Source organism: Hypoxylon fragiforme (genome assembly GCF_022984875.1).
Source record: "Hypoxylon fragiforme strain CBS 206.31 chromosome Unknown GGS25scaffold_7, whole genome shotgun sequence".
Classification (NCBI taxonomy): domain Eukaryota; kingdom Fungi; phylum Ascomycota; class Sordariomycetes; order Xylariales; family Hypoxylaceae; genus Hypoxylon; species Hypoxylon fragiforme.
Window position 1 is genome coordinate 791,899 of NW_026054762.1, and position 20,600 is coordinate 812,498.

A 20,600-nucleotide genomic window follows, 5' to 3' on the forward strand; every position below is an offset into this window, starting at 1 on the left:
TCGCTTATCTGCAGTCCAATGGAAATTGCTAGGGATTCTTCATTTTTCCAAGCCCAAGGATTTGTCCAATTCATCAAGACCGACTCCCCGGAATGCCGCTTTAACAGCGAGGATATTCTTCTCCGTATACCTTCATCTATTCTATAGGTGCAAATTTGAACTTGAGCGACAAATATTCCTGCCACTCTATTTCAAGCGCAAATAGCGCTTGGAGACCAATCTCGAACCCGGTAGTTTCCACAGTCAAAGGTTTCCTAGCTGGCTGTCCCACAATGACCCGATATACGTCTCCATTGTATGCCTAAGTTTGTATGTCCAGATCCGTTGTTGGGAGCGATGGATGTATCATGATCGTTGTAAGACGGTAAACATGCCAGACACCTACCTAATAGGCTGCTGTTTGGATACGGAATTTAGTATTAACTGGCAAGATTTTATCTTTTGGGTAGTCTCTCATTAGGCACCTTAGTATGTCAAAATTCGCGAAGCCTTTACCCCTGAACCCCTATTATTTTGTATATTTGGAGAAGTAACTCCACGAGGAAATATTAACTACCTAATCTGTTCGGAACAATCGAGTTTCCTTACAACAGACTCGACTTTCCTCCCAGTGGAGTTTCCTTGTCATGGGAAAATAAGCCGTTTAATTGAACTGTTGGAAAGTCTGGTTGTCTGCTTACCTAGGAGGGACTACCCTGAGCATCAGGCATGATTAATCAAGGTACCTTCTGTCTTTCATGTTGAGAGCTCATTTAGAGCTTAAGGGCAAATATTCTAAATTGAATGGTTGACTCGAGGGAAGCACGGCATGAAAAGCGGCAGACAATTTAAAGGACTAAGTAGGTATATTATTAAGAGACGTATCAGATTAAGCCAGCATGATACAAGCTTCTGAAAGCGTTCCAATATCCCAGTAGGCAAGTTCCTATTCATAGAAGGAAGACAATGTACTACTGTACTTCCTTAGTACATTATGTAGTATCACCACACTCCTTCAAAGATACATTCATCTCCTAGCCCCTTTCGTGTACCATCTTTCACTTATTCGAGCTTCGACCAATTCATTGGAGCCAGTCATGTGTAGCCCACTACCAGCTTGCCAATTATTCATCTATCTCTAAACCTCTAAACCCTCCTTCAAACATTAGATGTAGTTTGGCTACCGCTCATACACACTCACATTCATCGTCCCCTTGCCACCAATCTGTTCACTCAAATTTCTCCATCTGTTTTGGAAATTGCTTTGGAATCAACTTCATTCGCAACGATCGAGCGACAGTCGGCCACAGATGGGGCCCAAAAGGGGGATGATATTGCTGCGCGCACAGCAAATGGAGAGACCTTGTCCCAGTGGTCCACGTCCTCTAAGAATCCTGGAGGGAACTTGCCATCACCGCAGGAACAGTGTGGCTTTTTCTGCTCGTCTCTCGAGACGGGCACCTCTTTGCGTTGATAATACTCGCAGACGTTTGGTTCGTGGGACCACGTGCGGCAGCGCTCGACAAAGGCGGGGACGGCTTTCTGCCACATCGCTATCTCCTCATCACTCGCTGAGGTCGAATACACGTTCTTCCAAATATCCCCTTGGAGGAAGTTCTGGTTCTCGCTTTCAAATTTAGGGTGGCACGAGATAATAGCACAGTCCAGCACTGCAGAGCGGTTGGAGAGGTCCAATCGCAGACTCGAAGGCATGATGATGAGTTGGAGATCATCATTCTTGTCGCGGATGACTATCACACGGGGTCGAGTACCCATGTGGCCGACATAGCGCATAAAAATCAGATAGATTGACTCTTTGTAGTTTCTGTAGGCGTCATCGAAGGTTGAGGGTTTCGGCGAACGCGGCTGAAGCATCAAATACTCCACATCTGATGTTGCGGAGAGGAAGTGACATTTCAGCCATATTACCTTCTCACTTTGCAGGGTGTCAATAATCGGACACTTCTCTAGGTTCAGGTATGGGAGGTTCCAAATGACCGGCTCTCCACATGGAAGATAAATCGGGTAAATCCGATCACCCGTCTTGCCGGCTATTGCGGGAACACTCATTTCTGGCGCATTCTCATCCAACGATCCAGTAGGGGTTGGCACCACGGGGATGGGGTAATGCAAAGTAAAGGGCACCGACATATTCTCATCCTCAATATTAACTTGCCAGGGCCCCGCCGACTTCCACTGCAGTTTCTTTCCAGGCCCCGACACAATTTTGGATTTACGGCGAAACTGAAGGCGATCTGGGTATATTTGGCCAACCACGGTAATCACCTGGCTAGTCGGGGGATTAAATCCCGCGCTGAAAAATGTCTCCGCGCCCAGGTTCATCTCGTCCGGGCCTGCTAGATCGTCCGGACCGAAGCCGGGGACTTTCGGGAAGCCAGCCTGGCCTGGAGCGTAGCGGGTGATGAAGACATTCTTGTGGTTACACAAGCGACCCCCAAACACCTCCGCCTGGTTTAGCTTCACTCGACCATCACTGACGACCACATCTTGGTGAATCGTAAGGCAAACCTTGCTATTATCTGGCTCTTCGAGCAGGAGAACTGACGGGACGTAGAAAGAAACGAACCATGGCGATTTCGGGTCTGCTTTGCCATCCACCTCAAATACATGAATCTTGAACGCATGAGTGTTTCGGCGTCCTTTGGTAGTGTGTTCGCCGCGCATAATCTGGCAAGCAGGGAACGCGGTATCGTACGGCACACTGCGCAAGTTGCAGTTGATACTCGGTCTGAAAGCCCATTTTCCGCCTCTCTTATGAAAGTCCTTGAAGATATAATGATTGATCATTATGGTAACACAGACTACGGGAGGGATGTTCTTCCAGTCTGCCAGTTTCGATTGTGGTGGGCTCGGCGGCGGTGGGTGATTGTGGTGGACTAACTCGCGATGCCACCATCGGGCCAGCCACTCCTTCAAATGGGTCTCTAGTTCGAGACCTCGGAATACATCCAGGATCTGGAGGTAGCTGAATATCTCTGGCTGGTACTTCTTATCGCCACCTCTGTCCGGCTTGTGGCTCTTGATGTAGTCTAGGAGATGGCACATCATGGCGTTCCAGTCAGTTTCGACACGCGTCTGGACGAGGCGGAGGAATGCGACGAAACTAAGTCCGTGATGCCACATCACAGCAGGGCCTGAGGGGTCCTTTCTGCCCTCATTAAGCCTGTCTTCGAGGAACATATGCTTGTATACCAGGCCGAGCACGCCGGCCAGCTCCTTCGGGTCGAATTCGATAGGCATCAATCCGATGCTGGGGCCTGCCTGTCCCTGCAAGCAGACCGGGCGCTTCCAGCTGATTCGCAGGTGGCCAAGAGTGTTGCGCGTCTGCTCTGCCTGATTACCATGCGAGGCGCCCATGCGGATACCAAGGACAGCCTCCTCGCCGGAAGAAAGAGGCGATACTCCCGTCCAGAACTCGGCGGGGTGCAGTCCGAGAAGCATGGTAACGGCGCTGAAATTACCGTTGAGCATCTTGAGGAGCGTCGGCCATTCGGTTATGAAGCGCGGCTTAAGGCGCTCCGTGTAGAGCGTCGAGGATACCTCGTGTCGCAAGAGGGGCGAGACGGCGGATAATAGAACTAGCGGGCCCATATCGTCGCAGAGACTCGCCGTATCGATCACGTCGAATGCTAAAGGGGCGGTGCGGTCTTGGTAGTCGGGCCCATCGAGGATCAGGTGCTCCGGGTAAAATTGCTTCCGGTACCAGTTGGCGGAACGGGTCTTCGAGACTTGGAGATTCTTCAGTGTGTGCGCGAGGGGCACCGGGTCGGCGATGCAGAAGCGGAGGGTTATCTTCGTCGTCTCCTTGCGGTACGATTCTACCCAGGAGTGGAACTCGCTCCTGGCTGCGACGACGAGTCTTTCGCGCAGACAGAGGTATCTAGTCGAATCGAATAAAGGTCCGATGGGGCCGCAGGCCAAGGCGAGATGAAATCCCAGAAGCGGGTTCGCGGCCGGGTGGACGAACGGCTTCTCGTGGAAGCTTAGGAACATGGTGTTCGGAAACCGCATGCTCTCGTTGTCGTCGAGCAGACTCAGGCCTCCGTTCCGCCAGTAATGTATGTGCAGCTTCTGCAGCGCGTCGCGGAACTCCCCGCTATCGACCGCCGCCGGGAACGCGGAGCGGACGCCGCAGTACGTGGAAAGATAGAGGCCAAAGTTCATCGTCTTCGCCTTGTCCATGACGGCCTCGAGGCGGTGGTGCAAGCGCACGAGCTCGAAGCTCGCGCGGTCCTTTCCGTAGAACTCGAACATCTGCCGCGCCTCGGCGAGCGAGCCGTTGTCGACGAAGCGGATGATGGAGCTATAGGGCCCCTGCGTCCAGGTCTCCATGTTCGCGGCGAGGTTGAAGAGCTTCACGGCTTGCAAGCGCAGGACGAGGTACGCGAAGTAGTCGATGTAGATGTGGAAGTAGAGGCTCCACATGTGCGCGTTCTTCTGCGGGTCGTTGTCGAGGATGAGGGTTAGGAGGAGGATGTTGCGGGCTGCGGGGGGAGTTAGTACGTTAATCATGAAATCACGCATAACTGTTATCATGTGATGGTTGTTGGTATGGGTGGGTGTATGTGTGTGGATGGATGTTCAGTAATAAGTCTCAACTTACCTATGATAGCACTCTGAGAATCAGAGCAAGTGATGTCCATTTCCCGACCTAGGTACTCCTAGTTAGCTCACACTGTTCACTTATTTCACTTTCATCGCTCTCATCGCTTCCTTTCTCGTTCAACCAAGTAAGTGAGTGAGTAGAGTAGAGTAGAAAACTTACCACCATCAACATGGTTCGTAAATAAGACATGACGCAGATCGCCACAGCCTAGGAGCAAGATATCGGCCTTTACATTCGGCGGCATCGCCTGGGTGAGGCTGACGGCCGGCGTGTTTCCAAAGGGATAGAAGGTCGCGTCGTTGTCGATGCAGACGGGCTCCGTCGCCATCTTGGGGAGGGTTTGCTTGGTAGGTACCAGCGTAGAATGAGATGGGAAGTGACGCGTGTTGGAAGGGGAAAGGTCAGGATTATGTTGAGTGGTGGTATGGGATGGTAAGGTATAGTTTAAGGAAGATTGTTCTGCTCGACTGTATTGTAAGGTGGAACGAGGAATGAGAAGTGAGAAGTGAGAAATGATCAAGTTCGAAGTGGTGGTAGCTGTTCGAGTCGGGGTAGATGTTTGGCAAGAAACAAGCTGAGTGTCATGGAAAACAAGAGGTTCAAGATGGAAAGCTTGGAATTGCTGCTAGCTTCGATTCTTGGTGGTGTTTATTCTGTGGCAGAGGGGAAAGACTTGGACAGTGTGGGTAGGTAATTTGTAATTTGATGGAAGAGAAGAGTGTGTGTGTGAAGGAGAGAGCTAGGTATGTAGGTAGATAGGTGTTAAGTACATACACAAACTTTGCTCTTCCGTATTGTAGCCTGAGTTACGGAATGAGATCAGTGAAGATGAATGGTTGTGGAGGGTACATGGATACAAGCAGTCTATTTAATCATGCTCTTGATTTGATATGCTCAGATTTGCGCTGGTTTAAAGACCTACTACCATTATAGCCACTGAATGGAAGTTGCTCAGGTACAGATGGGGGGCATTGTGGCCAAGCACAAGCTCAATCTTTTGTGGTCTTCCTCAGAGGTAGGTGGCCAAAGGAGTAAACAGTTGGACAGGTTGTGAATATTGACTTTGTAGATGTGCCTTGTAGCATCCAAGATGGGACAAGCAATGTCGAAACTGCACTTGGGAGTCCACTTTGTAGGTATGGAGGAAGTACAACTAACTGGTTATAAATACCTACCTAGGTACCTAGCTATTATCAGATATATACGGGTGGTTCGCCTAGGTTAGGTACTCAGATCACGGATGCTTGTGTAGTTTATGGAGTCATTTGTAAGAACCAGGGCTACGTTCTTTCCTTCCAAGTTTCGAGTCTCAAAGCAAGCAACACCTATGTGCCTAGGTAGAAATTTAGCCTAGAGACCTCCAAGAATTGAAGTCTTGAGATCTGAGAATGGCAGCCCCTATTCCGTGTGTGACCCGAAGTTTAAGACTGGCTGCTCCTATTTTGAGCTAACCATGGAGTTAGAGGCTTATTTTTTTGTACCACTTAATAGGTTGTTTAACTACGAGCCGTCCTCGAGTATTCGAGGAAAGACTCTTGTAATACAACCAGATATCTAGAAAGATTTTCGATATTTTCTCTTTCATATTGCATATTAATACTGAGAGATTCTTGGATACATATTTGCTGTAGTAATGGGACCATATCAGTCACGCGCTTTCGCCAATTCAGTTCGAGCCTTATTAGATCCGAAGCAAAACTCTCTCCAACTTTGACCTAACCTACTATGGGGAAGGAGAATATACGTAATATGATCGAAGCGGCGTCAATTGCTCATAGCTAACATAATAAAATCCGACGTACACACGCTTCCGGTCGCAATCAGCCCCTGACCATTTAACCCAGGCGTCAAAATTTCCATTCTCTTTACTTGCTTAGGTAGATAGGCCTCAAGCTATTTAGCTTACCATGTTGTCTTGAACCGTTGCTTTGGGCTTCGATTTCGTTGAGGCCAGTGTAGAATTTGGTGATAATTGTTATCGAGTTGTAAACAGTTTGCGTTACGTGTATACAGGGCTTGTTTTTATGCTTGATCGTGGGTTATTGTTGGTAAAACGTACCAGCCTCCTTCTCCGAACATTAGAGCCCCTATCTCAGATGTGTTTAGGTTAGATCCATGTGAGTTAGATTCTTAGACTATCTACCTAGTATTGACTTGTGGATTAGGAATTTTGGCACCTAGAGGGTTTAGCCAGCCACATCTACCGATATCGCGTACAGCAAATTTCTCCTCGGAGAGCGGGATATGACGGTACTGTCATCGGTACTGTCATCGGAGGGATAGAGGGGATTCTTGTGTCGCTGCCCACATGAGTCACACGTGACCCCCACTCTCGGATATCAACAACATAGTCATCTCTAAGTTAGGGCATTATCAAAAATGATCTGACAGTGATAGCATCGATAAAAAGAACATGTCAGTCTGTGAGCAGTCTATCAATCTCCCGTTATACACTTTTTTTCACATTGGTAGTAGGTAGAATTTGATGTAGGTACATTTGGCCACGTGCTCTTCATGCTTCTCATGCTCATCGATTGGAAGTTGTTTCTGGCACCGATAGAAGTATCTTTACTGATAGTCAACTTTATGTACAGCGTGCTGATCTCTGCCTAAGTAAGTATAAGCTGTTTACAGTGAGTACGATATCCGGGGCCCCGATATCTGTATGGGCATTTAGCCTCATATGAGTCAAGCTGATCTGCGAGTATTATGACACTTCCCTCATTTGCTATAGGTTGAAATTTGCTGCTTGGCCCGCAGCTCGTCATAATATGTCGGATTTTCATGAGACAGTTGGATTTATCGATTAACAGCATCAGACCTTTTTACGTTTTCCGTATCCACCAACTATGTTTTTCCTTACGCTGATGCTGATAGAATGTCTCATTGGAATAGTACGAAGTAGGTAGAGTCGGCAAATGTTTCACGATTCGCGGCAGCATTCTTCAAGATATACCTACCAAATTCCTATGTCGGTACCTAGTATTCAAATATAAAATACTAGTAGTAGTATATACATTACATTAACTACAAACGGCTTTTCAACTAACCTATATAGGTACTTAAGTGACTGCACTTTAAATCCTTGTTCACTTTATCCGATAATAACCTTCACACAAAGCTTAGCTCTCCACTTATGAGGGGTGGTTCTTTTTTTTCTTCTTTTTTAAAAAAAAACCCTTTTACAATCACATGTGCACCTTGCCACGCTACTACTATGACTCCCCTATGTATTACTACTTATTACTTCATTCCCCCCCTCTCTCCTTCTTTATTGTGACTCTTCAAATCTTATAATCAAGATGCCGATGCTCAAAGATCCGTATGTAAAACCAAACCTCTAAATCTACCTTATAGAACCTGATCTCAATGGAATCATTTTAACTTAACCCTTTACCTCAGTTCCACGAAATATCGTCCCTTTCCACCTCTCTCTCTACCAAATCGCCAATGGCCTTCGAAAACCATCGAAAAGCCTCCAAGATGGCTGTCCACTGATTTGCGCGACGTGAGGGCTACCTCCTGTAACGGATACCTCCCTGCTACTAATATGCTAATAACAACACTAGGGAAACCAATCTCTAGTAGACCCAATGAACAGTGACCAAAAATGGACTTACTTTCAAATGCTCGTAGAATTGGTAGGTAAAATCATTGTTGAACATTTAATAACTAAATAATTATATTCCCAATTACCTAACTCCAAACCAGGGTTACAAAGAAATCGAAGTATCTTTCCCGTCTGCGAGTGACACCGATTTCGACTTTGTACGACGACTTATTACCACGCCTAAGGCAGTCCCTGACGATGTTTGGATACAAGTGCTTTCGCCATGCCGCCCTGAACTTATTCGTCGTACAGTTGAGTCCCTAAAGGGTGCCAAGAAGGCGATTCTCCATCTCTACCTTGCTACATCGCCATGCTTCCAGCAGATCGTCTTCAATATGACCAATGAGCAAACGAAGGCATTGGCAGTTGAATGCACGGTGCTTGCGCGCAGCTTGACCAAGGACGACCCGAGCTTCGCTGATACGGAGTGGGCCTTTGAGTTCTCGCCCGAGACCTTCACAGATTCCAGTATGTGTGACTCATAATGGGAATTGGGCTATACTAATATATGTCTTACCTTTAGACATGGACTTTGCTCTAGAGGTCTGTGAGGCCGTTAAGGCCGCCTGGGAGCCCAGTGTTCATAATCCCATCATATTCAACCTTCCCGCGACAGTCGAGCTAGCAACGCCTAATGTCTACGCCGACCAGATCGAGTACTTTTGCACCAATATCTCGGAACGAGAGAAGATTTGTGTATCTCTCCATCCTCACAATGATCGGGGGTGTGCTGTAGCAGCTGCAGAGTTGGCCCAAATGGCAGGGGTTAGTATAAAGTCTCGCCTATTCAAAGTGATATACTAACTCTATGTTAGGCCGACCGAGTAGAAGGTACTCTATTTGGTAACGGAGAAAGAACTGGCAATGTCGACCTTGTCACTCTGGCGCTCAATCTATATACACAAGGAATTCATCCAGGGATCAACTTCGTACGTAAAATTAGAGAACTGCTTGTTCTTGATAACTATATACTAACTTGACTGTTGTCTTAAGTCGGACATCACGAAGGTTATCGATCTCGTAGAGAAAAGCAACAAGATACCAATACATCCCCGGGCCCCCTATGGTAAGTGCTTCTCTCCATTGGAGCATCTTTTTTTTTCTCTATGTGCCCTTCTCTGACACTGCTCTGATAGGTGGCCAACTTGTTGTTTGCGCCTTTAGCGGATCACACCAAGACGCGATCAAGAAAGGATTCAGTGCTCGCGAAGCATCTCAAGCAAAACACGAAGATTTCTGGCGGGTTCCATACCTCCCACTCGACCCGGCCGATATTGGGCGTACTTATGAAGCAATCATACGTGTGAACTCTCAGTCTGGAAAAGGTGGTGCAGCATGGATCATCTTACGCTCTCTTCATCTCGACCTTCCACGTGGCTTACAAGTAGCCTTCTCGAAAATAGTCCAAAAGGAAGCTGATCAGGTTTCACGCGAGCTGAAACCGACGGAGATTGTCGATCTCTTCAAAGAGACTTATCTACGGCCGAATCCGCGATTCGAGCTTGTCGATTACGATATTTCAGCTGATCGATCCTCATCACCAGAACGCCCGAATGGCCAGGTTCAGTCATCGAGGGACCTGAAGCGTATGTTCAAGGGCGTTATTGCCATTGATGGCCAAGAGTATCATATGAAAGGTTCCGGAAATGGTCCCATCTCATCTCTAGCGAATGCCCTAAACATATCTCAAGGAATTGACCTTGACGTTGCGGATTACAAAGAACATGCCATCGGAGAAGGATCTAATGTGAAGGCCGCAACGTACATAGAATGCACTACAGGTGGTAGCAAACAAAAAGCAGTGTGGGGAGTCGGTATTCACGAAGATGTTGTCCAAGCATCTCTAATGGCACTGCTGAATGCAGCAAGCTCGATAACTAACTGACCTGGTGGAGGTCTAGCATCAAATAGTTGATACCAAGCGAAATTCCCTTGGCTAACTATAAAAAGTGGTCTTCTTCAGCTGGTTAGCTGGTTGACATCGTTCAAAAAAATATGTTACGGATAATTAACCCCCCTGAAGGCAGGGGGAAGCATGCCTGGTTAGGTAGAAATTTACATACTGCCACATTGAGTGAGCATTTACGATTTTGATGAACGATCTTCTACAAGCTGTGCTGAATTGACACCTGTGAACCCAATCCCATTATTTGTGAATTTAGGAGTGTCTTGGAAGATAATATTGAGTTCACCGTGAACGATAACGAGGATCGGCTATTACAATACGTAAGATTATTTTCAAGATTGCAGTTTGAATCCCTGTGCAGACTACTCCATATGTAGACTGTATGGGAAAAGACCAGCATAATTGGCTTCAACTCGAGGAAATCAAGAAAGAATTGATCCCGCAGTATATGCATCTCCGGAGCGGGGTGGTTGAAAAGGGGGAACAATAAGTGAGCCATATCACGTGATATCCTTCAAAGCGACACCTTTCGGAGCCTCAAAGTCTTCAGGTGTCCGTGCGCCAGTTAGCTTCTTCGGGCCTGGATTGAGATCAAATCCGTCTTGAGGATATCTAGCAGGTAGCTGATGACTTGGGATGTCTGGCCATAACGTGCTACACGACATTTGGAGCTATGATGCGAGAGGGAGAGATTCGAAGGCATCAAAATGTGGTGGGGTAGTCATGTGAATACCCTGATCGAGCACATCAGTGCTTACACAAAAAGTCTTTGAAAGAGAACCGGTATGATCTAAATGTCTCAGCCGTTAGGACTGTCAAAGAGCTGAGTAGAGGTTTTAGTTAGATTGCACAGAATTGAGAGACAGACAGGTATAAATGCAAGCCGCAGTCATGCTTCATTAAAAATGGATCCTGCAGTGGTGGCTTATGTAAAACAGGATCTCAGCCCTAAACAGGTTTAGCTCGGCTAAGCCCCAACGCGCTGTACGTAAGCACACACAAGCCACGGATAGGCTATGCAAGTAAGTTACTTTCAATGCTCCAGTTTTCAGCATGACCTCATTTAGCGACTGCTAGCGAATGGAGTGACGCCTCTGCATAGCCTGACAACGCAACACGCGTTCTACATTGGCCACGTCTTTCCATATCCTTCTCGAAAGACCCGGGGTTCGTCAAAGCATACCGCGTGACCTATTTGCCTCTTCGTCAACCGTATTGGCTCATAGCAAGGTTTCAAGGTAGGATGTGGGTTAGATGCTGGGGTGAAAGCTCGATCTACAGCAAGGGTTTTAGAAAAGCAACCGGGTTATTTTACAAACTTGCAAAATGCTTAACTTAACAGGGACTCTCTGATTTGTCGTGATTATGGGTGTGCGTGCCGGGAGGCAGCCCTTGGGGATGTGACTAAATCTGTCAAGGTTAGGTAACTTGATATCACATTGTCGTTGTTGGCTTGGGCACCAGAGTCAGCGTCATCGCCTTAAGCTTTGATCCGGAGATACCTTGCTCGAACGGCAGATAAATACTGATTACCTACCCAGTGATCCTCTTGATTTCGATTTCTTTATTTAACTACTAACCATAACTTCGCTGAGTGTGTAACCAGTACACCATTCGCCCCATCAACTAAAAAATAATACTAAATCAAACATCGATATAAATAAATCAAAATGATCTTGACGGACATATTTGCCATGATCCTCCGGCTGGCGGAGCTAGCGTTCGCCGCCATCGTCGCCGGGATCAACGGGCAATATCTCCACGCTGTGAGACATACAGATAGCTGGGACCACGGCCGCTTTATCTATACCGAAGTGGTAGCGGGTATCGCCATCTTCCTCGCCATCATCTGGCTCTTCCCCTTCTCGGGCAGCTTCGTCCACTGGCCCGTCGACATCATCATCTCCATCTGCTGGTTTGTCGTCTTCGGTCTACTAGTCAATGTAAGTCGTCCTCCTCCGCAAAGTCCTTTAAATACCCACTTCGGAGAATTTTTTCAGCGCTAACCTTCGCCTCACCCGTTAGTACCTTGACGGCGCGTGCGGATACGTCTTTTACTGGGGCGATGTTTCTATCCGCGGAGACCAGTGCGGCCGATGGAAGGCCGTCATCGCCTTCGCCTTCCTATCCGCTATCTGCTGGCTCGTGTCGGCCATCGTCGGCATCGTCTGGGTTCGTGACCACGAAGCCCGTTCCTACCGTCGCCGCTGGAACAGATCGCGCGTCTAGAGAAAAAGCCAGAAAATAATCAAATTTGACGGCTTGCCTCATATTTCATGACAAACCGATATACGCGTTCCTTAACTAGCCTCTCGATCTTTACTTTATTTATCACTTGCTCAACCCCTCCCCCCAATACCCTAGGCGCCGAATTTTTCTTTACCCCAATACTTACGACGATTTATGAATAGCAACAGCAACATTGGTTATGATTTGATTCTTTTTGGCGGTGTTGGTGTTGCCTACACGATACCCATTGGGCTACCGGAGCCCCCTAAACGAAACCACAACATTATGAGAGGAAAATGAAGGATACCCTTATTGCCTATCTAGTAATCTATACTTAGTAATGAAATTTTGATTCTCCCCTAAAAATATCTATCTAGCCTCGTGATTGAGTAAAATGTCTTTCCCGTAGCTTATGGCGTAATTGGTGTTGAGCATCAGCGCTTACAATACATGCTCTCTCTGATACTTCCAAGACATGACGTACATCTAGATGTGTAGGTATGTACGTACCTAGGTATAAAGGGCTATATCGATGGAGAACTACATGAACCATGACGCTCTAAAACAAAGCCGCGATATTATTATAGTATCGGGACCTATATTTGCTTGCGCATAGTCTCCCTTGCGTGCTGGCTTGATTGGCTTCTACCGAACGTTCCATAGAAAAAAAAAGCTCGTCACGAAAAACTCGTGACAACAACACAACTCGGCCTGCTTAACCCCTCCTCTCGAAGATTATCTTGGTACATAGCATCATTCCCGTTCAGCCCCCCCTCCCTCAGCTGATGTAAGATGCACGACAGTTTCCTCCGGCCCGCATGTGTTCGATGGTAACGTATTGATTATATGACAGACATCGATGATATGTTATGCAACCGAGAAAGTTAGAGGGACCAATGATGTTGACCTGGGTAAAAAACCTCAGCTCTTTTTTGTGATACATGTTGTTCTTTGCGCCTGCATGTAGTATGTACCTCATATGTAGGCAGGTAGTTACACGAGAGAAAGAGAAAGTTGGTAAGAGGGAAGTCTATGACAGCATCAGTGGGGCCGATCAGGGGAAAATAGCTAGATCCATGATGAGGCGTTGTGGCGGTGATTGTGTAGTTGCCAATAACATTGAGACTCGAGAGGGGGCCCGGGGGTGTGACGTACCACTAGCCACAGTTTTTAACATCACATCGACGTTTAGAACCTTGAACCTTGAAGTTGTTCTTTCAACTCTGAAGATTGAAACTTCCAGCACTGAGGTTAGCTCCAGTTATTCCACTAAGAAATGGCGTAGCCGCGTAGGGTACCTCGGATATGCGGCGCCGAGTCTAGTTATCGGGAAATTTCTAACTTTAGTACCTGGCTAGTTACATAGTACAACATTGAACAAAGTTCAACTGCAGTCTGCTGTATGTACGTAGGGTAGGTACCTAATACCTCACATGTTGAAGTCACAAGGATCATTTGTGTTTCAACTTATTGCCCTACATATGTAGATGTAATGTGTACCTATCCATCGGTATCTAATGTGGAGGTGGCTGTCACGACATCTTGTTCAATGTTCTTCGATATTCACTCAATAATGCTACATTTAGGTATCCCGAATCCAACCCAAAGCTCTATGACGCAAGTATTTCAGCCACATCACTGCACTCTTTCGACCATGTTGAACAAACTTGGTTTGCTACCTACATGTACCTCATATCCCTCATATGGTAGAGAGCCCGGATAGCCACAGACAAAGGCTCCTCAAGTTAAGCTAGAGCCCTGGTAGTGCTTGAATCTAGATATTGGCCGGAACAGGTGTACCGGGAAGTCTTGACAAGCGTAATCCGCAAGGATCATGCTTCCCTAATCAGGGGCGGATGACGATGTATGAAGTAAGAGTAGCTCGTACACAGCCAAATCCTCCCCGTAGCTCTTGGTGATTGGGCGTGAAACTCAACCCAACCAACCTTCGGAAGCTAGAAATATTGGCAACAAACGCCCGTAGCACTTGATCGAGATTGTCGATGATGACATACCGGGGCAGATCGAAGGGGGACGCTGGATACGGGGACAAACACAACTACTGATGGCTTGCTTCTCGTTGTTATATAAGACTTATCCTTCGGGGTCTCAGTTTGGTTGAATATTTCGATTTACTCATTATTACCATCATCAAACAACTACATAACCTACAACAATCATCATATACCCTACAAAGCAAACTATTTTATCAACAAAGAATATCAACAATAATTCATCATGTCTAGTATTATCAACAAAGTCAAGGAAGCCGTCTCTGGTGACCACAGCTCATCTACCACACACAACACAAACCAGGGTGCCCCCGAAGGTACTCATGGCCCCCACGGCCGCGTTGGCAACACAGTAGACCCCAGAGTGGACAGTGATCGTATGTTCCTCCCATGCCGTCCTTTTACACATTGTTGAAGCTAACCTTGATTTAGGTGACCACCGTGCCGCACCAGGCACGACTGTAGGCGGCAACCACGCATACACAGCCAATGACAACTACACACATGCTGGCACCGGCCACCCTGGCACTACCGGCCACACTGGCCCCACCACTCACACCGGCACAACAGGCCATACCGGCGCCATCGGCCACTCCGGTACCGCCGGCCATGCCGGTACCACTGGTCAGACAACCTCTGGGCCTCACCGATCAGACTTAGCGAACAAAGTAGACCCCAGAATCGATTCCGATAGAGATGGTCGCTACACCGGCAATACAGCCGGCGACTATGGCGGTAGCGGCCCAGAAGGTGTTGCTGGCCCTCACAACTCTCGGATAGCTAACGCTGCTGACCCTCGTGTCGACTCCGACCGTGACGCTTCTCGCACTGTCGGAAACACATACGGAAGCTCCGGCACCGCCGGAACCACAGGCGCCGGCTACAACCCTGCTGGCACTACGGGACATACCACGGGACATACCACGGGACATACCACGGGACATACTACTGGCCATAACGGAGCTGGATACGGCTCTGCCACCGATGCTCATGGCATTCCTATCTCATCCCACGGTGGATCAACTGGCGCCGGATTTGGTAACTCGTCTGGTATTCCCGGTACTCACGGTACACATGGAGCGACTGGCACTCACGGCGTGACTGGAACTCATGGCACCCATGGTGCTACCGGTACTCACGGCACAAGTGGCATCCCTGGCACAACAGGCACACACGGTACGACGGGTGCTTATGACACCACTGGAAACCACAGCACCACCGGCACTCATGGCACAAGCGGCCTTCACAACACGGCCGGCACCCACAACACGGCCGGAACCTACGGTACAACAGGTACCCACGGAACCACTGGCACCCACGGTACGACCGGTACACACGGTACAGCGGGACTTGGTTCATCAGGTGTTCATGATACTTCATCTGGCCCCGTCCACAAGAGCAACTTGCTGAACAAGCTCGACCCCAGAGTAGACACAAAGACAGCTGACGGCACTGCCCATCGATCGTAAGTCGCCATCATGGCCAAACCTCGGGCCATGTCCAGCTTCCACAATTTCATGTATTAACGATAAACGAAGTGGAAACCATATTACCAAGGACCCTACAGATGCGGCACAGGTACCCCCCTCTGTCATGCACCGCCATGTTGGCGAGCCCCTAATCGAGCACGATGATCATACACATCAGCGTGATCAGAGGAACAGTGTTGGCACTCATCAAGAGAGACACAGGGGCATATAAGGAACGGAATGGGATATTATTGGGTTCGGTAATGACGGGATGAAAACGGTTTCATAAATATACCTAGGTACCAACTTACTCACCTATTAGTTGGCACGAATTGATGACAATTATCAATTTTTAACTTTAAGTCTTTGTGTGATCATCAATGTGATATGAAAATTACACCCTATGACCAGGTTCATATATCATATCATACTCTTCATCACGATGGGTTATCACAACTCACTAACTCATAGCTGGTACTCTTCACCATACCCAACGTTCTCAACCACACAAACGACAAATGAGAAACCACCACTCATTCTTTACTCGGTACCTCCTTCCAGACACCTAGTATATTTCAGCTCAACAATAAAGCAACCCCCCCTCCCTCACTACCAATCCTTACAATTCTGTAGGTACCTAACATAAAGGCAACTGACATCTATTTCGTAAAGACCCCCATAACATGCGGGACAACCTGAAACCACGGCTCGGCAACGGGCTGTCCGACGTCGATCTCGGCCCAGGGGCCGGCGGCGCGGATGGTGGCTTCCGTGGGCCGCGTCAGCTGGCAGCCGCCGAGGAAGAAGGGCCAGAAGAGGTTTACGAAGCCTAGGGGGGTGCAATGAATTAGTCTCGTTTTTTTTTCTTTTTCTTGAAGGAAAAATGGAAAAAAATGGAAAAGTCTGTTGGGGGGGTTGGGGGGATTGGGGTTAGGGGCACGATTGGACGGGTGTGTAAGCAAACTCACGCTGATACGCCCGCATGTACCAGCTATGCCCGCAGCGCACATGCTCATACACATACCACCTGCCGCCCTTCTTCAGATACCCGTACAGCTCCCGGGCGCACCGCTCCGGCTCGGGGATGGAGCACAGGCACAGGATGGTGACGACGCAGTCGACGGACCCCTTTTCCACGCGCCCGTCCCACTTCGTGCCGTCGGCGAGATCCTCGATGCCCACCGGCGCGACGCGGTACACGGCCTCCATGCCCGCGGTGGCGATCGCGCGCGCCAGGTGCGCGTGCTGCCCGGGCGAGGGCTCGACGCCGTAGATGCGGGTTATGCGGCCGCTTGTTGCTGCTGCTGCTGCTCCGGTCGTCTTCCGCTTCCTCACCCCCTCCTCCTCCTCCTCCTCATTATCGCCGTCGTCGTCGTCGTAGTCATCGTCGTCGTCTACCCCCTGAATCCGACACCCAACAGCTTTGTAAACGTCAACCCACAGCCCCGCGCCCGCACCCACCTCCAGCACCACGCCCCCGATCCCCTTCCCCTTCCCCTTCCCCCCTCCCTCCTCCTCAACGACAACGGCTCCCCCGCTCGTCCGCCCCTGCAGGAGCGGGACAACCTTGTCCCCGGCCCCCCCGCGCACCCCGGGCCCGGCGGCGCGGCTCCAGAACTCGCTGAACCAGAGTTCTTGGAGGCGGGCGGGGCTGAGGAGAGTGGTGGTGAGGGGCTGCTGGGCTTGGAGCAGGCGGAGGATGGTGGGGGGCAGGTAGGAGAGGGAGAGCAGCATGAAGGACCAGGGGCCGAGGAGGCCGGTGATGGCGAGGGCGGTGCGGGTTAGGAGGGTGGGTGGTTGGGTGGGCATTTTTTTTTTTCTTTTTTTTTTTTTCGGGTTGGAAAGGGGGGAGGGATTGGAAAAGGGGGGTGGGAATTGGGATTGGGATTGGGATTGGGATTGAGTTGAAAAGGGGGGATTGAGTTTGGGTTGGTTAAGGGGAGTTGTGTCTTGGAAAAGGGAAAATAGGGGGGGGGGGGGGGGGAGGGACAAAATTTGTGTGTGGGTGATTGATTTAGGGGGGGAGTAGAAAGGAGGAGGAGGGAAAGGGGAAACAAGGTGCGAGATGGGAAGGGGGAAATATATAAGGAAAGCAAAACCAGCGCGTCTGCCTGGGTTTAGGTAGATAATTTATACCTATAGATAGCGACACTACTACCTGGGTATATATAACCCGAGGCCCCCCGAGTCTCACTCACCTATTTGATTACATATCACATATCCTCAGGTAGGTAGGTCAGGTATGTCTAGGTAGGAAATATATATATATATATATAGCGCCCCCCCCCGCCATCTCATCCTTAGGTATGCTACTGTACAATTACATGCGCATCCAGCTATCTCGGACTTTTGTCAGGTGTCAGGTGATTTTGGGGTTCAGCAGCCCAAGAGACCCAAACCCACTTGCACCTTCAAAAAAAAAAAAACCCCCCAAAGTGTTAGGTGCAAAATAGCGCAGCCAGCCACACTTAGCGAGGAACATTGGAATAGCTTCAACTTTTATACCAGCTGGTACCTAACTCGCTCTACCATCACTTTTACCATCTTCAAAACCTCAATGTTTCACATTTTAACGCTTGGTCTACTTATACCTGGATTTCTCTCCCCCCTTTATTATGTACTGTAGGAGCTGAATATCGCGAGGAGAGACATCTGGTGTTGTGGTTGGCTAGGGCATGTTGCTGCGCCACCTTTCCGTGACGCTTTTGTACCGAGATATTGCGATACATACATAGTTAATACTAACCTAGGTTAGGTAGTCTGGCAAGGGGGGGGGGGGGGGGGGCATATTGTGTGAATTGCACCGTTCGAGATGGGTAAACGTACTAGCCTAGGTTAGTAGGGCACATAACGTACATGAATCGTTGGTAGCAGGGTAGGGGTAGTAGGTGTTCAGTTCCTGGTATATCATTCATACATTGCATCTCTGTAAATCTTGGTATGTAGTAGGTATCATTACAACTCATCCTTGCCGTCTTCTTCCGTAGCCAGGATGGGCACCTCCGGTCTCCCGCTGTCTTTTTGCAGGTCTACTCCCATCTTCCCCCTCCACTTCTGCCACACGGCCCAGAACTCCTTTTCCATCCCGGACTCCATCTGGTCCGGCAGCACCACGACGTACTCGACGTAGAGCTTGCCGAACTCGAACTTGTGGTATACAGAGTCGCCTTCCTCGTGCCAGACAGGCATGCCTTCGTGCTCGACCGTTTCAACATGACCGGGCTGCACAATCTCGCCGCGCTTCCGTCCTAGCCTCACCACATGGCCGTCTAGATGCGTAACGTTGCGCGACCAATCGCCCATCCAGGCTTCTCTAAGGGATAGTACTTCTCGCCAGAATAAGTCGTTACCCCTACGTCGGAAAAAGGTGCCGTCTACATGGTCCGGATTATCGCCTTCCATGTCAGGCTCCTTTTCAGTCAAGGTAACAACGAGATCGCCAGCTATCCAGTCGGGACTTGCATCAGCCTCATTCTCGTAGACAACCTTGCTATCCCGTGCTGCGCCCCGCTCGATCTTGAGGGAGACGGTGGTCGGCTTGCGAATAACCCTATTACCGCCGCAGACCGGACACTTGTGCTTGATCGTCTTGCCACGGCCACCGCAGGCGTCGCACGTGGTCTGAACCTGTTGGAACATGCCGGGCGCTAGTTGGTGCCTGACGATGCGCACTCCGTGTCCATCACAGTGGCCGCAGGTCTCTACGGCACCATCAGCCGAGCCCGTGCCGTCGCATTCTTCGCAAATTTGCTGTTTCTCCCATTGGAACTCGGTATCCCGGCCATTGTAGAAATCGCGCAGAGCAACACCGATTTTGACCTCAATGTCATGTCCGCGCGGCTGTCCTCTTTGGTAGTGGCCACCTCCGCCAAAGAAACGACTAAACAGGTCAAATGGGTCGTGGTGGTGTCCGCCACCTTGACTGCGCTGCTTCAGGCCATCGTGTCCGTATTGGTCGTATATCTTTCGCGACTCTGGATCGATTAATGCTTCGTAGGCCTCAGATACTTCGACGAACTTATCCTTGGCTGTCGGGTTACCTCTGCATATTGCGTATTAGTGGTAGCTAAGAAGAAGTTGTGTTTTTGTTGCAACGCGCAATTGGTATTGGCGACTTACGGATTTTTATCTGGATGGTACTTCTTGCTAAGCTGTCGATATGCGGACTTGATTTGCTTGTCCGTCGCTTGGCGATCTATTCCAAGAATCTGACGATACAATTAGCAAAAAGATACGACGGCGCATAATGGGATTAAATGTACTTTATAAAAGTCCTCGGCGCAGAAGACAAGTTGTGCTAAGATTACGAGCAACCCAAAGGTTGCCCAGTGGAATAGCATCTTGCCAGATAGGCGGCTTGTAAAAGCCCGTTAGTGATTAAGGAAAGAAATGTAAGTTGGTTCTATATCAAGGCCAATCCGATAAAAGATACCAAGTTGTAAGTAACGCTAAAGGACAGCTTTCCCATGAATACAAAAAGAGAAGCATAGGAATTGGCCAAGGTGGTATGTTGGGAATATATAGTTTGTTGGTAGAAGGGAGCAAAGGAGAATAAAGATGAAGATGAGAGATAGGTATCTCTAGGTAGCCTTAACACCTGTAAGCTTTAAAGTATATGTAAGTCACTTCACTACTTCATATTATTTATAGCGCCTGCAAACGAATTGTACTCGAAAAATAGTAACTAAATACCAGCGTGTCAACGTGGTAAAAACCACCAGACCAGGATAATGATAAGATAAGACCCGTAACTCTATATAGTGGGTAT

The 20,600-nt window shown here is 48.8% G+C and overlaps 6 protein-coding genes across 6 annotated transcripts; 3 read left to right on the top strand and 3 right to left on the bottom strand.

Annotated features, from left to right (window-relative positions):
• Positions 1 to 1,212: 1,212 nt before the first annotated feature.
• On the bottom strand, positions 1,213 to 4,934 carry GGS25DRAFT_523522 (uncharacterized protein; the record flags this gene model as incomplete). Its single annotated transcript, XM_049264437.1, has 3 exons — positions 1,213 to 4,484; positions 4,604 to 4,651; positions 4,766 to 4,934. 3 exons carry the CDS (start codon positions 4,932 to 4,934, stop codon positions 1,213 to 1,215), a joined length of 3,489 nt encoding a protein of 1,162 aa, XP_049114511.1.
• A 2,812-nt stretch (positions 4,935 to 7,746) lies between these two features.
• On the top strand, positions 7,747 to 10,327 carry GGS25DRAFT_498329 (uncharacterized protein). Its single transcript, XM_049261690.1, has 8 exons — positions 7,747 to 7,928; positions 8,009 to 8,114; positions 8,176 to 8,247; positions 8,318 to 8,684; positions 8,740 to 8,981; positions 9,032 to 9,145; positions 9,210 to 9,282; positions 9,353 to 10,327. Exons 1-8 carry the CDS (start codon positions 7,909 to 7,911, stop codon positions 10,099 to 10,101), a joined length of 1,743 nt encoding a protein of 580 aa, XP_049114512.1. The 5' UTR covers positions 7,747 to 7,908; the 3' UTR covers positions 10,102 to 10,327.
• A 1,159-nt stretch (positions 10,328 to 11,486) lies between these two features.
• On the top strand, positions 11,487 to 12,538 carry GGS25DRAFT_359063 (marvel domain-containing protein). The gene is made up of 2 exons (XM_049258114.1): positions 11,487 to 12,065; positions 12,148 to 12,538. The coding sequence occupies exons 1-2, from the start codon at positions 11,793 to 11,795 to the stop codon at positions 12,349 to 12,351; spliced, it is 477 nt and encodes a 158-aa protein (XP_049114513.1). The 5' UTR covers positions 11,487 to 11,792; the 3' UTR covers positions 12,352 to 12,538.
• Positions 12,539 to 14,176: 1,638 nt separating this feature from the next.
• Positions 14,177 to 16,178, top strand: GGS25DRAFT_359066 (uncharacterized protein). The gene is made up of 3 exons (XM_049258115.1): positions 14,177 to 14,740; positions 14,796 to 15,828; positions 15,902 to 16,178. Exons 1-3 carry the CDS (start codon positions 14,590 to 14,592, stop codon positions 16,062 to 16,064), a joined length of 1,347 nt encoding a protein of 448 aa, XP_049114514.1. The 5' UTR covers positions 14,177 to 14,589; the 3' UTR covers positions 16,065 to 16,178.
• Positions 16,179 to 16,491: 313 nt separating this feature from the next.
• On the bottom strand, positions 16,492 to 17,641 carry GGS25DRAFT_523526 (S-adenosyl-L-methionine-dependent methyltransferase; the record flags this gene model as incomplete). The annotated part of the gene is made up of 2 exons (XM_049264438.1): positions 16,492 to 16,661; positions 16,801 to 17,641. 2 exons carry the CDS (start codon positions 17,639 to 17,641, stop codon positions 16,492 to 16,494), a joined length of 1,011 nt encoding a protein of 336 aa, XP_049114515.1.
• A 986-nt stretch (positions 17,642 to 18,627) lies between these two features.
• On the bottom strand, positions 18,628 to 20,487 carry GGS25DRAFT_498342 (DnaJ-domain-containing protein). The gene is made up of 3 exons (XM_049261691.1): positions 20,095 to 20,487; positions 19,952 to 20,040; positions 18,628 to 19,874 (listed from the first exon to the last, which is right to left on the bottom strand). The coding sequence occupies exons 1-3, from the start codon at positions 20,170 to 20,172 to the stop codon at positions 18,788 to 18,790; spliced, it is 1,254 nt and encodes a 417-aa protein (XP_049114516.1). The 5' UTR covers positions 20,173 to 20,487; the 3' UTR covers positions 18,628 to 18,787.
• Positions 20,488 to 20,600: the final 113 nt, after the last annotated feature.

What these genes read in the sequence shown, in the direction of transcription:
- GGS25DRAFT_498329 (XM_049261690.1), top strand. Translation starts at nt 7,909, where the DNA reads ATGCCGATGCTCAAAGATCC. An exon ending in CGAGACCTTCACAGATTCCA is followed by an intron (nt 8,685 to 8,739) that starts GTATGTGTGACT and finishes TCTTACCTTTAG; the next exon opens with ACATGGACTTTGCTCTAGAG. An exon ending in AGTTGGCCCAAATGGCAGGG is followed by an intron (nt 8,982 to 9,031) that starts GTTAGTATAAAG and finishes ACTCTATGTTAG; the next exon opens with GCCGACCGAGTAGAAGGTAC.
- GGS25DRAFT_498342 (XM_049261691.1), bottom strand. Translation starts at nt 20,172, where the DNA reads ATGCTATTCCACTGGGCAACCTTTGGGTTGCTCGTAATCTTAGCACAA. An exon ending in GCGCCGAGGACTTTTATAAA is followed by an intron (nt 20,041 to 20,094) that starts GTACATTTAATC and finishes TTGTATCGTCAG; the next exon opens with ATTCTTGGAATAGATCGCCA. An exon ending in TACCATCCAGATAAAAATCC is followed by an intron (nt 19,875 to 19,951) that starts GTAAGTCGCCAA and finishes CGCAATATGCAG; the next exon opens with AGGTAACCCGACAGCCAAGG.
- GGS25DRAFT_359066 (XM_049258115.1), top strand. Translation starts at nt 14,590, where the DNA reads ATGTCTAGTATTATCAACAAAGTCAAGGAAGCCGTCTCTGGTGACCAC. An exon ending in CCCCAGAGTGGACAGTGATC is followed by an intron (nt 14,741 to 14,795) that starts GTATGTTCCTCC and finishes ACCTTGATTTAG; the next exon opens with GTGACCACCGTGCCGCACCA. An exon ending in GACGGCACTGCCCATCGATC is followed by an intron (nt 15,829 to 15,901) that starts GTAAGTCGCCAT and finishes CGATAAACGAAG; the next exon opens with TGGAAACCATATTACCAAGG.
- GGS25DRAFT_359063 (XM_049258114.1), top strand. Translation starts at nt 11,793, where the DNA reads ATGATCTTGACGGACATATTTGCCATGATCCTCCGGCTGGCGGAGCTA. An exon ending in TCTTCGGTCTACTAGTCAAT is followed by an intron (nt 12,066 to 12,147) that starts GTAAGTCGTCCT and finishes CTCACCCGTTAG; the next exon opens with TACCTTGACGGCGCGTGCGG.